The sequence below is a fragment of the Acanthochromis polyacanthus genome, chromosome 9 (assembly GCF_021347895.1).
Source record: "Acanthochromis polyacanthus isolate Apoly-LR-REF ecotype Palm Island chromosome 9, KAUST_Apoly_ChrSc, whole genome shotgun sequence".
In the NCBI taxonomy this organism is placed as follows: domain Eukaryota; kingdom Metazoa; phylum Chordata; class Actinopteri; family Pomacentridae; genus Acanthochromis; species Acanthochromis polyacanthus.
In genome coordinates this window covers 30,441,190-30,456,685 of record NC_067121.1, presented here as the reverse complement: position 1 = coordinate 30,456,685, position 15,496 = coordinate 30,441,190, and the positions used below count along the sequence as shown (strand labels likewise).

Below are 15,496 nucleotides of genomic sequence, written 5' to 3'. Positions count from 1 at the left end.
TATTTAAATACCATACACAGAACTGTAACTGAAGCAATACTGTAATCATTTGTCTTCTTTTTCACAGATGTTGTCCATACAAAAGCATTCAGCTGTTAGTTTGGTGCAGAAACTTACTGTCAACTATTCAAAGATAAGTTAAATAGCTTGAAATAAATCATACACAGATGTTATTCAGAGCAAGGATGACCACTCAGATCCCTCACAGACAATTGTCTTTTTTTCCTTTTTTCTTTCACGGTTATAAAACCATGCAGTCACTCTCAATCACAAGGGGAAATCGGTTTTTAATGGGTGCAATACGAATTTCCAATTATTCTGACTGGCATTCAAACAGTGTCTAACGAAGCATGGTTCCCAAAAATAATTGGGAAATACTGTCTAAACAAAAACCATGAAATTACTCTGCACAACTGTATTTCCGAGTGAAATGGCAGCTGTGGATTAAAGTACCTTGTCAAAGCAAACCACGTTCAGCTGTCCACACATGTTGATCCTCTGAGGACTGATGCAGAAGATGCCGATTCGCTTCAAACGCCGCTGTGCAAAAACGATACCAGCTGTCATGGCTGCCGGTAAGGCCGGGGGCACGGTGATGGTGATGATGTCCAGAGATTCAATGACGATTGTGTTGGCTGGAACCTGCATGAGTTTAAAAACTTACCATCAACAACTGAGATTTAGTGGATTTTGGACATTTAAATATCCACTACAAGAGCAGCGTTACCTTGTTTATGATGCTGAGGACGATGGTGTAGAGGAAACCGACTCCTGCGACTCCAACCAGACACAACAGGAAGAGGTAAGCATCGCGGTACAGCTTGAAGTCTGTGGGTTTAGGGTAGAGGATGGAGCGCACCAGTTGGCCTTTCTCTGTACTGAAGCCTGTGGAACAAACACAGGTAGTCGTCTGATCTGTCTTTAAGCTAAAACAAGGCAATAAGGTGTCTTTCCCAATTTGCATCTCTCTGTCTCACCTGTTCGGACCACGAGAGCCTTCACAAGTTCACCAGAGTAGAAGCGGGTTTGGATGACATGGGTACCACAGAACAGTGTGTGTTTCTTGTGTTCCTCTATATCATAGGTCCTAACTGCCTCCTTCCCTGAACTGGGCAGACTGGTTTTGGTGACTGGCACGCTCTCTCCTAAAGATTCAATGAGAATAAATTGAGTCTCAAACAAAACAGTTGCTGAAATGTTGTACTCAAATGTAAACAAAGACGAGTACTTCATCAAATCTTTGCACAAAAATGTGGCAAAATTAGAAAGAATTTGTCACGAAAGGATCGCAAAGTTCTTGTTCTCCAGGAATAAAACTCCAAATTTTGACATTTGGTGACAAAACTGTCAGTGGTTCAAGTTCCTGTAAGTGCATATATATGGATGCATCCATATATATCCATTTCCTACTACAAATACAGCCTTTGGTCCACATTTCCAGCCAACATTTGAGGTGACCCACATCAGTTGAACATGACGTGTGGCAAGTGTGGTAAGGCATGGTTCTGTTTGTTTACAATTTAGACTGTGGGCATATCCATGAGACCACAAAACCTGGTGTATTGTTATCATATGTCCAAATACAAAAAAACTGCTTCCATGTTGGAATGAGTACATTATGAAAAGCACTGTATTTCATGTTTGCACCTGCCAATTTAAAACCATGATAAGAACAGGGGGTAATAATAAGGAACAGGCAAACTCTGGAAAATATTAATCTGAAGTTTGGCAAAGAAGAGTTAAGAAAATGTTCAAGGCATATGTGACAACTTTGACATCTTTAAGACTCGAAGCTAGTCTGCTCTTGGATGCAGTTTAAAATCCTTCTTTGGATAGAGACCGTTAATTAATATTGCCCAGGGAAGCAACTGAACAAGCAGTGACCTGTACTGCTGAATCTACGCAGTTGGGGCCTTTCCAGAACTGCAATAAAAACACTTTCCTCCATTAAAAGCATGATGGGAAAGACGTAGCAATCTCACCTGTCAGCATACTCTCGTTTACAATGCAGGTCCCGTTGAAGAGTATGGCGTCGCAGGGCATTATCATCCCGTTTGCTGGGATAATGATGACATCACCAGGCACCAGCTCCGTTGACATGGCCTGTTCAGAATCTGTGACGAAAGACCTGAAAAATTACATCATACACACTCTCTCTGTAGGCAATCACAAGGCAGTCTGATTCATGTATTACTGAATACTGAACAAATATAAACGAAAATATTTAGCCTAGAGATGCAATAATAGATCACATTTATACAATTATAACAGAATGAACACAATTTATGTCTTGACAGGCCTGCTTTCACGAACGCGATCAATGCAGCTCTGTTCTAGGATCAGAAATTGAAACGTGCCTTCATTTCCTCTGCACACTGAAACACGGACCACACTGTGCGCCGCCACCATGTCACGAAGCATCACATATTGCTGGAACAAGAGAGGCACTGATTCAAACAGTGAGACAAGTACAGAGTGGCTGCACAAAGTATTCACTCCCCTTGGACATTTTTCTTCAGTCATTAAGAAATGGGAGGAATACGGCGCATGCACAAATCTGCCAAGAGTAGGCTGTCCTCAAAAACTGACTGACCCTACAAGAAAGAGACTAGTGAGGGAGGCCACCAAGACACCTATGACTCCACCGAAAGAGTTACAAGCTTCAGTCAAAGCTTAATGAAAGAGCAGCAAAGAGAATGCCACCACTGAGAAAAGCTTGTTTTAAATCTTAACTAGAGACTGGCACAGGGCATGTGAAGGAGTCTGGAATCAACTGGAAGGTGGTTCTCTGGTCGAGGTTTTTGGCCATCCGACTAGATGCTATGTTTGGCAGATGCTAAATGTTGCACGCCACCACAACAACGCCATCATCACCATGAAGCATGGTGGTGGCAGCATCATCATGATGAGGGGATTCTTCTCAGCAGGAGAATAAAGGATGGTGAATACTTATGCAATTCCTTATTTAACATTTTATATTTTAAATCATTTAACACTGCTTTGACATGAAAATGTCAACTTCTGGAAAAACAATTAGATTTAATGTTGAAAGTGACAAAGGAAAAAACATCCAAGAGGGGTGAATACTTTTTATAGGCACTGCATCTGGAAACACACCTGAATGTCCATGGATAATCATAACATATTCTGATAGAATAACATCACAAAAACCAAAGAAAAAAATCATGTGAACAATGGCAGAGATTGTTCAGTGAACAAAGCTTCACATTTTTCTCAGATACAACTCACCTTTTTAATCGTGTACAATGAGGTAACTATTGAAATGATGGACATGAAAACTATGGCTGACGCGTAATAGTAGTAGGAATCAGTACTCCACAGGATGACACTGAAGAGCTGGAAGACGTAAAAGGGGTTCAGGACCTGATAGAAGAAGAAAAAAACAGACAAAAAGGCATAGGGATAAGGATTAATATAATGGTTATCCATATGGCTGCTTCATTACGGTTAAATTGATGATCATGATTATCTTGACCATGGTTTGTTGAAAATGTTTTTAATCATACTTTCACATGTAAATTGGCCGAGTTGTCCAGGGTTCCAGTCAAAATTGTGATTGATTAGCACGCTGACAAAAGAGCTGTCAGACAGATGTCCTTGAAACTCACCTCCTTAACGAGGAGCTTGAACAGAGAGGGCACTATTACAGCGATCTCATTCTCCCCGAAAAATAACCTCCTGACAAAAGAGGATATGTGACAACGTGTAAAGTATGTCAGTATGTATGAGCAGAAGTAAAACTCAAAGCTGGAGTAGAAGGCAACTGGACTTTTCTCTTTTCTCGCGGGAGTCTCGCGTACTCCCGCGAGATGTTAACGACGTTAACATCAGTGACAATAAAGTGTTCAAATTTGAAATTAAATTGGCGGAAATCCGCGGATCCTTGAAGTTAAATCGGTGGAAATCGGCGGATCCGCAGAAAATTGCCATCACTGCACACCAGCTGGAAGATTGCGCAGGTGGATCCACCTCACATCCCGCCCACAACACACCCACATTTTACCATGAATGGTCAATGCAAAGTAACTCATGAATGTATCTGTATATAAATAAGCTGCTGATCCACGACATTTTACGCAGCGCCGGCCGGCAGTCTTTTCACTGCTGTGGGTCAGGATGAATGAATCATGTGTTGACCCAGGCCACGCTGCCACTAAATTTGTTATGATCATGTCTGATGTACAAATAATTTGCACACTGATTGAATGTACATTTTTTTGGTTCACACAGACAAATTCATTTTCACTCGGAGCCCTTACAGCAACATGAGTGCAGTCAGTTACGCTGATTACATTTGGGAAACCGGACATTGCTGCAAATTGCCGTTTAATGTTGGGCTGTTCACCCACAGTGTAAGGAAACCTGATGTATTGACTGGTCATGTTTATAATGTCATCCAAAACAGCTGGCATTATTGCACTGAGGGATGGTTGTGATATCCCAGACCTAAAGGACATCATTTAACTGTATATCAGACCCAAACGGGATTTAGACAACAAACGTAACCTCATATATTCTTCATATAAAACACATACCTGTCGGCCAATTCCCACTGGAAGGAGCCGGTTGCCAGAAACCCCCGAGTCGTCAGCTCCTATGTCTGTTCCAGGATGGCGTGGTTTCGGCGGGTGGGTCGGTCTAAGACGACCCAGTTCAGCACATAGATTCAAGAGCACTGCTCTAGGGAATCTGAATCGGCTTATTAGCCAGTCATCGTCCAGGAAATCCCCGTAATCCCTAAAATCTCTCTCCATTCTTATCTACCATTTATGTGACTTCCAGCAACAGCACATCCATTGTGCCACATTACGCACGGCTGTCACCCGCTATTTATCCGCTTGATCAGCGATTGGACCGATTGTCACATGCCTTGTCCCAATTAGTAATCAATCAGTGCCATCCACAGCTCTATATCATTTGAAGATGGAAGTTTGATATATGAACATAGTCCTGCAAATACAGTCGTAGGCCGAATGGCGCACTATATGAACATCTACAACAATGAGGGTTTGTGATTATCCGGCTCTACAAGTCTAATATGTGATGACAATAAAGGTTTGAGATCAATCCGGCTTCAATTCACCGCTTCACCCTCCGGCACTGCCGTTCCCTCTGTCTCCAAAATGTGCGTAAGCAAGCATCAAAGTTGGCGCACTGGTGCGCATATTCTCACGCCATGTTTATTTTTATAAATCACAACCTTTGCGTAGAAAGTGGCGTAGGTAACTTTCTAGCCCCGTTTTGTGCGTACGCAAGCTTTATAAATGAGGTACCTGGGCTTTAAGTCTTTTATTAAAGACTGAGTGGGACTTGAACAGAGTATGGTAACTCGTTCCACCACCAGGGAACCATAGAGGAGAAGAGTCTAGCTATCGACCGGCCCTGTTGTGGTGGTTGTATCAGGAGTGAGTGTAGACCTGAATGAGAGAGTTCAGGTAGGAGGGAGCTGTTTTCATTGTAGTTTTGAACACAAGTGTCAGAGTTTTGAATTTTATGCAACAACTGGAAGCCAATCAAGCCATCTGAACAGCGGGATGATCTGCAGAGGTTTGACCATGCATGCAGGGAGGCCTGTTGCTACGAAGTGCAGTCGTCAACGCGTGATATTACAAGAGCCTGGACCAGGAGTTGTGCTGCACGTTCAGACGGGAAGGGTCTGATCTTCCTGATGTTGTACAGACGAATCAACACGACCAAGCAACAGAGGCCACATGAGCCCTGAAGGTTAGTTGGTTATCGATCATGACACCCAAGTTTCTGACAGTCTTTGTGATTTTGAGTTGGGTTGACCTCCTCCTCCTCTGTTTAAAGATGGTTATTCCAGTTTATAAATCCTCTCAACTATCTGTCTTCTCTGTCCATAAAATGAACATCGTCGCCTTCCTCGTGTGAGTCTGGGGTTGTTAATAGGCTGTTAGTGTGATTCTGGGTTGAGAATATTTATCGGAGACCCCCATCAGTCAGTTAAGAAGCCTCATTGACGAGATGAAATATATCCAAACCAAACCGAACCAAAATGAGAAGACCAGTTGGCTTCTACTGCAACTCTTCAAATAACCGCGACCTGGATGACTGTGAATCCATGCAGAGACACGAAGAAACGGCTTGTAAAAAAACTTCACATTTACCTGTAGTCCTGCAGTGCTTTAGAAAGCCCAGAGTTGTGCTCAGAGTGGATGCTTGCACAGGTCACCTTTACATCCTCCAAGCCTCTAGAAAAGCAACATACAGTCATTTCTACTGTAGTTGTGCAAGGCAAGAACATATTTGAGGCATACTGTACAAGCAAGTCAATCATTGAAGCTCAGTGTATTTGAAATAATCAAATCTTTCTGGTACAAGTCTACTAGCAGCACACGGATCTTCAGGGGGACTCTTACTTGTACACTTCAAATTTCTGCATCGCATCATTCCAGTAGTATTTAGTGCTGTGGTGAACAAAGTACTGGATCTAAGAGGAGGAAAGAAGGTAGAGGAGGTGGTCAGATGTTCACAGTAGTACAGCTTCAAACAAAATAAAACCAAAGCAGGTGTTCAACAGATCTGGTGTCTGTGAAGGTTATGGCATGTATCTTCAATACAATAGTTACATAACCAGACTGTTTAATTATGTAATAAAATATGAACGTCCATCAGAAAAGTAACAAAAGGTAAGAAAAGACGGACACATATTCCTGCTGAGGTACCTGAGCAGGCTGCCTATGAGGAAAGTTCCCATGACGCTCTGAATTCGAGTGGCTGGGAATGTGGTCTCCATCTCCATTTGGTATTTGGGTTTTTGACAGCAGATCCAAATCATCAAAGGGTTTCCTTCCGGGAGCCAACATCACATGTACTTTGGCCCGAAACCACTGTTTAAACTCATCCTGTGACAACAATATCAAGAATTAAAATTTTCCGGGCTGTGAGGCTCTATTGAGTCTATCATTTGCAGTGTAACAGTGTGTGTGGCCAAGAATGTCATGAGTGGTTACAGTGGTGCACAGAAGGACAAGGCGGAAATCACATGGACCCTTGACAAATTTAAGGAAAAAGACTTATGACATCTCATCATATCACTATTTATTGCACTTAGGCATGCTTTTGTCTTTGTAATAAGGGGTTCATCAACTGCAACTCTAACTCTATGTCCGGCATTGGCATTCAGTTACTTGAGGAAGAGCGCTTCTGTTTTACTTTACACATCATACTAATGCACAAGCACCCCAGTCATCATCTGTATGAGTCACAATTTCTGACCCTGTTCACAGAAGTCTTTGCAGATATCATTTTAGTCACTGTTTCTACAAAGCCAGTCAAGCAGTATTTGAAGCTCCTGCCATCTGTGCCCCAACAGTGAGTCCTCTTTCAAAGTCACAGTGCACCTGTAGGGAAGCATCTGCATCTGTTGTGTTTCTATCTTCATGTTTCCTCTCTACTCATCAGCTGTAGAAACATGTTTCACCATGCTGAATGTATCTCCAACTATTCGTTTTGTGTCTTGTTTTTGTCATTTTGCATCGTGTTTTTTGTCATTTTGTGCCTTGTTTTTTGTTGTTTACCATATCAGTTTTGCCATTTTGTGTTACGGTTTTGTCATTTTGTGTCTTGTTTTTGCCATTTTGTGAACTGTTTTTGTCATTTTTAATTTGTCACCTGTCTGCAGTGGGCACAGACATCATTTTTTGCAAAGAATACAGAAACTACTGCATTTACAAACCCCTGAACTGTAATTCACAGTATCATATACTAGAGCTGTTCAAAAAGTTCTGAGATGGTTGCACGGCATTGATATCAACAGTAGGACCTGTGTTGCCCATCTTCTTGTGACCACTGGCAGGTGCACATGTGCGATTCCCTCATAGACCTCAAACTAAAGCAAACATCACAGTCTGTGTCAGTCAGCAGTCCAGACCAACAATCCTCATGTCCAGAAAAACCACTGGTGACGAGAGGCAGATATACAGGTATTACCCAGAGAAGAAACAACAGTTTTCACAATGAAAAAACTGTAGTTTCCGAGACCAGATAAGGTGCCTCAGGTCCAAAGGGCACCAGAAGCATGCTAGTCATTTTCTATTGATTCCCCAGAAGCAGACTGTCAAGGCAGAGATCTACTGTAACATCCTGAGGCATCTGAGGGACGACATTTAATGCAAATGACTTGAAGTATGTCTTGATGAATAGGGTTACACACAGGGTTTTGGGCTACAACCATATAATTTTCACTCCTCCCTATTCCTATGTGCCAGTTTTGGATTTCTGTGACTTCTTCCTATTTCCCAAACTGAAATTCAAGTCTCGTATCAGTGCTCATTGCAGGCAGTGCTTGACAGGTTTACATACCATAATTTCTGGACTATTGAGCACACCTGAGTATAAGTCGCACCCACTAAGTTAAAAAGAAAAAAAAAATTGTACATATATAAGCCGCACCTGTCTGTAAGTCGCAGGTGTCCACGTTGTAACATGAGATATTTACACAGAATTTTTTTTAAACTTTTAATTATATAAACGATTTTTTTCCCCCGACAGTGCTTGTAACATGGCAGTAAAACACATTGAGTCAGTTCAACTCCAACGTCTCACCATCGATTCATTGATCGTGCAGCAGCTCTATTTCCAGGCAGATCGATTACCTTTAACTTAAAAGCTGCATCATATGCATTTCTTCATGTGTTTTTCATGATGAGGGTGTATGCATGAAGCACAAAATGACTGATTTTAAGAATTTAGTGAGTGCGTTTGATTTAATTCAAACTGTTTCGTTGTTCTTCTGTGCTCTGTTCAGTAATTTCATTCTGATGTGACGAGGCTTGACGTATTGACGGCATAAAGCTGGCCTATAAAAATCTATACATTAGCCGTATCATTGTATAAGCCGCAGGGTTCAAAGCGTGAGAAAAAAGTAGCGGATTATAGTCCAGAAAGTACGGTAACTGAACTTCCAGGGAGTTCTACAGCAGTGCAGGAGCACTGGGAGCAGAGTCACTGCACAACGAGACCACTTCAACCAGGATGGCTGCCACATTTCATCTTGATCATCCTTCATACATTCTTATTTATATGGAAACAGTTTACAAGAGAAATATATGATCACAAATGAAGTTGCACAAGTTAATCGTGCCAGGTTTTTTTCTTACCGTCGTCCTGAGCAGCAGCGTTTTTGCGTCTCTCAGTGAGGCGGGTGTGCAGGTGCTCTTCACCCCCCACTCAGGCAGCCAGTAGAGCAGCAGCAGCAGGAGACCACCGGAGCAAACGGCCCCCACACCCACCAGGATCGTCTTCCACAGACAGGGCTGGTACCCCCACACCTCCTGCATAGGGGCATGCACTCATGTTACCACATTGTGCACTGCCGCACAAAAATAACAGACTCGCATAGGAAAGCTCAGCATTAAACTAGAATATTAGCAGTTAACTATGCATTTGTTGAGGACTATTTTCAGTCACAGATTAATCCACATTTGGTTTTCTGGTGAGCAGCAGGACGGTGTATGTGAGATTATTCAAAATTAACTGCAAAGTCCTTGTTAATGTTAATGAAACAACCTGTGACCTGGAGTGATGTGTTTGGATGAGGCAAAGAGGAATAAAGTCTATTTGGTTTTAGCACAGCTGATACTCCTTAGTGAAATCAGTTCAATGTTAATTTATTTTTCTTCTGTGTGATTCACCTGCTTTATTCTTTAAGCAGACACATCCAACAGACTATTGCCTTGTCCTAGTAGTGACAAATTGTTGCTGTCATACATTAGCTAAGTCAAATATTGCCAGATTTGTAAATCCTTAAGTTTCATAGAAAGTGGTCGGCATTTTGGACAATATGAGACACATGAAATCAATATTACTCCCGTGTCTAAACAATAACTATTCATCTACAATAAAACCATGCAAGTAGCAGAAGACTTTTTACTTAAACCGCCATAATGCTTTAAATCGATGCCTCCAACAGCGGTCCACCCTTCTTCTTCAGTACTGAGTCGTTCTTTTAGCAAAAATGATAAGCTCAAACCACACAGTCTTTTAGGGTAAACATAACTATCCCTGTTCCACTTATGCACACAAAAATGCGTAACTTTTTCCTCAGAAAGTCTTAAAATTAAGTGAGATATGGGCCTCTACAAAACATTTTTCCGGTTTAATTTTAGAACTAATATTCTTGTTTTTCAAAAGTATTTAGAGGTTTAGCAAAGTTGCGTTTTGTAATAGATTTAAACAAAGTTTTAATCGGTGATGGAGAAAATGTGAAGGACAGAGGATTTATAAATGAATACATGCCACACATTTAAAGAGGTTACTCCTCAAAAAAGATACAAAAAAGCTAATCCTACCAATATATGTGTGTGTGTTGTTAGTATTTTGCGCCCGAATCTTTTGTTTCCTGGCACAAGTTGATTTACCACAATGCCTGAAATAAAAGGGTTTCACACTTGAGATATAAAACTAACTACAGTATTTAAATAACTCATCTGTCCATGAAACATCTCCAACTGTACTCTTTGAAGGACAATCTCAGTCATAAATAGGACATTCTGCTTGTTTCCAGTTAACTGAGAATCACAAACCAACCTGGGGCCTCATTTATAAAGCTTGCGTACGCACAAAACAGGGCTAGAAAGTGGCTTTCTACGCAAAGGTTGTGATTTATAAAAACAAACTTGGCGTGAGAATGTGCGCACCGGTGCACCAACCTTGATTCTTGATGCTTCTTTACGCACAAAACAGGGCGTAAATCACAAACTTTGCGTAGAAAGTGGCGTACGCTGTGTTCGTTGTGATTTCTAAAAAAAAAAACTTGGCGTGAGAATGTGCGCACCGGTGCGCCAACTTTGATGCTTGCTTAAGCACATTTTGGAGACAGAGGGAACGGCAGTGCCGGAGGGTGAAGTGGCGAATTGAAATCAGACTGATCTCAAACCTTTATTGTTATCACATATTAGACTTGTAGAGTCTGATAATCACAAACCCTCATTGTTGTAGATGTTCATATAGTGAGTCATTCGGCCGACGACTGTATTTGCAGAACGATGTTCATATATTAACAGGAGCGGATTGAACATTATTTCATTCGGTCGTTTGACCGAAGGGCCGGTATCTGGGGCCGGTGCGGTGATCTTTATTAAATAATTTTGTTTGCTGATCACCCGGCGCCTGTATGGCTCATCCATTTGTAGGGGTGGTCTCCGACGCAGTGGCTTGGGTTCGATTCCTGCCTGCGGCACTTTTATGCATGTCTTCCCCCTACTCTTCTCCCCATTTCCTGTCACTCTTCACTGCAACTATCACAGTAAAAAGGCCAAAAAAAAAAGTAAAGAATTTTGTTTATTTATCCATATGCGGCCGAATGGGATGAGCGTCCAACCATTAATCAGCCCTGTGCAGGCACACATGCTTCACACCACAACTCCCGAGTGAAAATGAATTTTTCTATGTGAACCGAAAAAATGCACATTCAATCAGTGTGCAAATTATTTGTACATCGGACATGATCATAACAAATTTAGTGGTAGGGTGGCCTGGGTCACACATGATTCATTCATCCTGACACACAGCAGTGAAAAGACTGCCGGCCGGCGCTGCGTGAAATGCCGTGGATCAGTAGCTTATTTAAATACAGATACATTCATGAGTTACTTTGCATTGACCATTCATGGTAAAATGTGGGTGTGTTGTGGGCGGAATGTGAGGTGGATCCACCTGTGCAATCTTCCAGCTGGTGTGTGATTTATCAAGAAATTGCATGCAGCTGTGCTTACGCAAAGTTTTATAAATCAGGGGCGAAGGGCATACGCCCTTTTCGTATTATCGGCGTACGCAAACTTTAGTATGGATCCTACACAATGTTTTATAAATGAGGCCCCAGGTCTTTTACATTATAAAGCGTTACCATGCAATGAAGCATCAGAGAGAGAAGAATGAGAACCTATTTACCATCTCGTCCTCCAGGTCCTGGTTGATGATCTTCACCTCTTTGGCCTTCATTCTGTCAGATGTGCAACAACTACAAAGAAGTGTGAAAAAGATTTTATTTCCAGCAGGTGTTTTCCCTCCTCCAGCTTTTTATCACCACAGTAACTCTTCAACTCTGTCTGGTCAGCAAAGATATGGCAACTTCAATCTCAGTCGTGAATAGATGACTCACATTTATGACTTTTCAAGCACGATTATAAAACGCTTATTCAACCACCTACCTTCACTCTTGGTACTGTTGACTGACACATTTTCTGGAACATGAGCCAATATTAAAGCGCCTGTTGATGGGTTTATTACTCTGAGAGGTGATCTATTGTAGATGACTCTGGACAGTTTAACTCTTTCTACGTTCAGGGTTGCCCATGTTTCAAAAACATCTCCACTAATGTAGCAGAACTGAGGTAGATTATTTCACGGTGTTAACACTGAGTTTGTCTGATTTGCAGGATTGCAACCACCTGAGCTTCACAACTAGAGCTGCAGTGACGAATCAGTAAGTCAGTCTGAGGATATTTCTACAGAATAAAGTCTGAATTCACTGATTTCAGATTCTTCTATGTCAGTATCTTCTGGTTTCTTTTTTCCTCTATGACAGTAAACTGAATATCTTTGGATCAAGGACCAAACAAGACATTTGTCATCTTTTTTTTTTTTTTTTTTTAGACATTTTCACCATTTCCTGACATTTTACAGACCAAACAACCAATCCATTCATCAGCCCGACTCAACGCGATAACCTGTAGCTTTGCATGATCCCAGTTCAATAAAATCACTTTCCTTTACTGGCACCAAGTTGTGAAACTCCTTATAATAAATGTGACAACTGTGTCAAGCAATGACCCGGTGCAGTTGAAACCTTTGCACCAAACACACACATTCAATAATAGTAATATTTGACTCAGACCGGCTGACGTGACCTCTCAGGGAACAACATGCCTGTAAACACTCTCCTTTAAATTTTAGCGGTTTCTATGCTACTTTCATGATTATTTTGTTCTGCAGAATGGCCTTCAAAAGTGAACAATTTTAATGTCTTAAACAATCTTAAATAGGCGCAAACATGACATATTAATGCCTGTAAAGTCCCCACATTTGCTTTGACACATGTCAAACTGAAAGAAAGCTGTGAAGAGACAAAAGCTAAACTCTTTCTCCATCACAATTCTTACCTGTACAGCTTCTTATATCAGCATGAACACCATCACACTGCAGAGATGCTCCTCAGGTCCTGGAAGGCTTGTGGAGGTAGACCATGAATGAAAGGAGCAAAACAAAAAACAAACTAAAGAAATCCCACTAGGAGAGTTTCTGCAGTCAACAAGTCAATCCAAAACTGGCTTCTAAGCAATAGCATCCCCCACAATAGTGTCCTGGAGCGACCGTCCGATCCAGAATTTGTGGCAGGAATTCAGATGAGCTGCTCAAACATCCACACATGACAAGAGTTCAAACCCTCTAAAGAGTGCAAATGTGCTGAGTTGGATGTATTCAATCACTCTGGTGGGTGTGACTGCTGTAAAGGCTGTTTGCACTGCTTTAGTGGGTTACTGATTCCAATTAGCCCATCATAAATCTCAGCTGTAAAGCAATAACACAGTCCGGGAAGGAGGAGGAGGAGGAGGACACTTGATCATCCTGCTCTGCTTTTGCTTGTACACGTTTTTGAATGAGAAACTTTCCAGATTTCCAGTCAGAATGCACAGATTCCCACTGTTCCAACACTGGATCTGAACAGTGAGGCCAGTGGTAGTTTGCAGCTTCTACCAAGACAACTCAGGCTCATGCAACAGCCCGCTGTGAAACTGACATAAGGCGCGTTTACGAAAAATTCTCCCAGAAACGTCACATTTTGCGCGTAAATGTGCACAAACACACGTGTACCGAGCACTTACCGACCCCTGTCCTCTCCTGTATCAGCAGCAGCTCGGACTCCGCATGGTCCAAGTGTCTGAATAAAATTTGTGCAGCCTGCGTGAAACACCGCAGCGTGTCTGAAGGGAAACAACCGGGATCCACGCTGCGCCGCGGCCGGACGGACCGTCCCAAACCGGTCCGTGCCAAACCGGTCCATTCACAAGGAAGTGGGAAAACAGGATGTGAGGTCATTAGAGGACACCTTGTTTTGGGGCTCAATCTGTGCAAGCTGCAACAAACCAGAGCTGGAGACGTTAGAGCAGGACGATCAGCTGAACCTGCTGAGCCAAAAGAAGAAAAAAAGCGAGATAAAAATGAGTGGAAGAACTTTTACTCATGTCTCTGCGTGATTTTAGCAGCTCTGTGTGTTCAATGTAATCAATCCAGCTGTTGTTACGAGTTGATGTAGCTTTAAAGGGCCAGTTCAACTCATATAAAGCAGTGTTCAACTTGTTAAAAAGTGCCTGCAGGACACACGTGGGACTGAAATGTTACTAAAAGGCACCAGGAATGGATGAAATGCACTCTGTCTGGTTGCTTATCCCAATGGAGAGACAGATTAAAGAAAGTGTATTTAATGGAAAAACTAACAGCAAAACTCCATTTGAAGTTGGTTCCTTTATGAATTTGTGGGTTCCTGTTATTGCTGACTTTAATTGAATTAGATTTTACACATTTAACAGGCTTAGAGATGCTTTTGTTTGAAGAGTTTATCTTTAAACTTAATTCTCCTCTTTATGTGGGTTCAGATGATGCCACGAGTTTGTGTTGCCAAATTGTATATTTGTGTTTGTCGTGTATGTTTTCGTTTGTCCATTTTTGAGCTACATGTAAAAAAAAAACATGTAATTTAGATTTAAAAAATGGTTAAAAATAAAAGGCATCAGAACTATTGATTTCAAGCTTGAATACTGTAACATATAGAATAATTTGCAAAACATTCTTTACTTCATACAAGACTCTTTTGTTGCCTTAATATTAAATCATAGTCAATATTTGCAACAAAAGAAGACTCTCTAATGTCAAAGTGAAAACATGTTTCTCCAAAACAACATGAGTTCAATAAAGTATAAAATGGAAGATAAATTCACCCTCAAGTTGGGGTTTACACACCCTCACAGCCGGAAGATCACAAAATATATCCTGTAACTTTGCTTTGTGGAAGATGATAGGAGTATTCAAATCATAATGGCAAAATATAGCAATATAACTTGTAAAAGAGGTGTATCAGAAAACATGCCAATACATAAAGGTATAATATGGATGAAATCTGTCTCAAAATCAAAAGGCAAAGTATGAACATGTCTGGGCATGTCCTGTATGAAGCATGACCCAATGATAACCTAATATCCTCTGTAAAGTGAGATCTAGTGTGAAATATGCTAACCTGACATCATGATCTGACCAGCAGATTTAGAAAAGTATAATGGTGTAAAAACTGTCACTCCAATCATACGCCCTACAGGTGTGGTAAAATGACCAACTCTCACAGACGACGCACAGCTCACGATCTCCATCTTTCTTGGGGTGTTATTGCTGCTAAGAACTTCTGGATTTTTATCGACAATGAATCCTGCTGTCTCCAAATGCTGACTTCTCTTGGTGA

The 15,496-nt window shown here is 41.5% G+C and overlaps 1 protein-coding gene across 4 annotated transcripts in view; it reads right to left on the bottom strand.

Annotated features, from left to right (window-relative positions):
• LOC110964863 (polyamine-transporting ATPase 13A3-like) overlaps positions 1-14,240 on the bottom strand; it is a 34,592-nt gene extending 20,352 nt beyond the window's left edge. For 2 of the 4 annotated variants that reach the window (XM_022213703.2, XM_051953559.1), the window contains exons 1-14: positions 13,869-14,240; positions 13,146-13,212; positions 11,935-12,004; positions 9,144-9,317; positions 6,708-6,887; positions 6,402-6,472; positions 6,150-6,233; positions 3,630-3,699; positions 3,250-3,384; positions 2,358-2,430; positions 1,983-2,114; positions 978-1,145; positions 728-885; positions 454-642 (exon numbers count right to left, since the gene is read on the bottom strand). In XM_022213703.2, coding sequence (XP_022069395.2) covers positions 454-642; positions 728-885; positions 978-1,145; positions 1,983-2,114; positions 2,358-2,430; positions 3,250-3,384; positions 3,630-3,699; positions 6,150-6,233; positions 6,402-6,472; positions 6,708-6,887; positions 9,144-9,317; positions 11,935-11,985 — 1,485 coding nt within the window. In that variant the 5' untranslated portion in view covers positions 11,986-12,004; positions 13,146-13,212; positions 13,869-14,240. Of the gene's footprint in view, positions 1-453; positions 643-727; positions 886-977; positions 1,146-1,982; positions 2,115-2,357; positions 2,431-3,249; positions 3,385-3,629; positions 3,700-6,149; positions 6,234-6,401; positions 6,473-6,707; positions 6,888-9,143; positions 9,318-11,934; positions 12,005-13,145; positions 13,213-13,868 lie in introns of those variants that run through there. The other 2 variants (XM_051953558.1, XM_051953560.1) reach the window with 2 other exon arrangements.
• Positions 14,241-15,496: the final 1,256 nt, after the last annotated feature.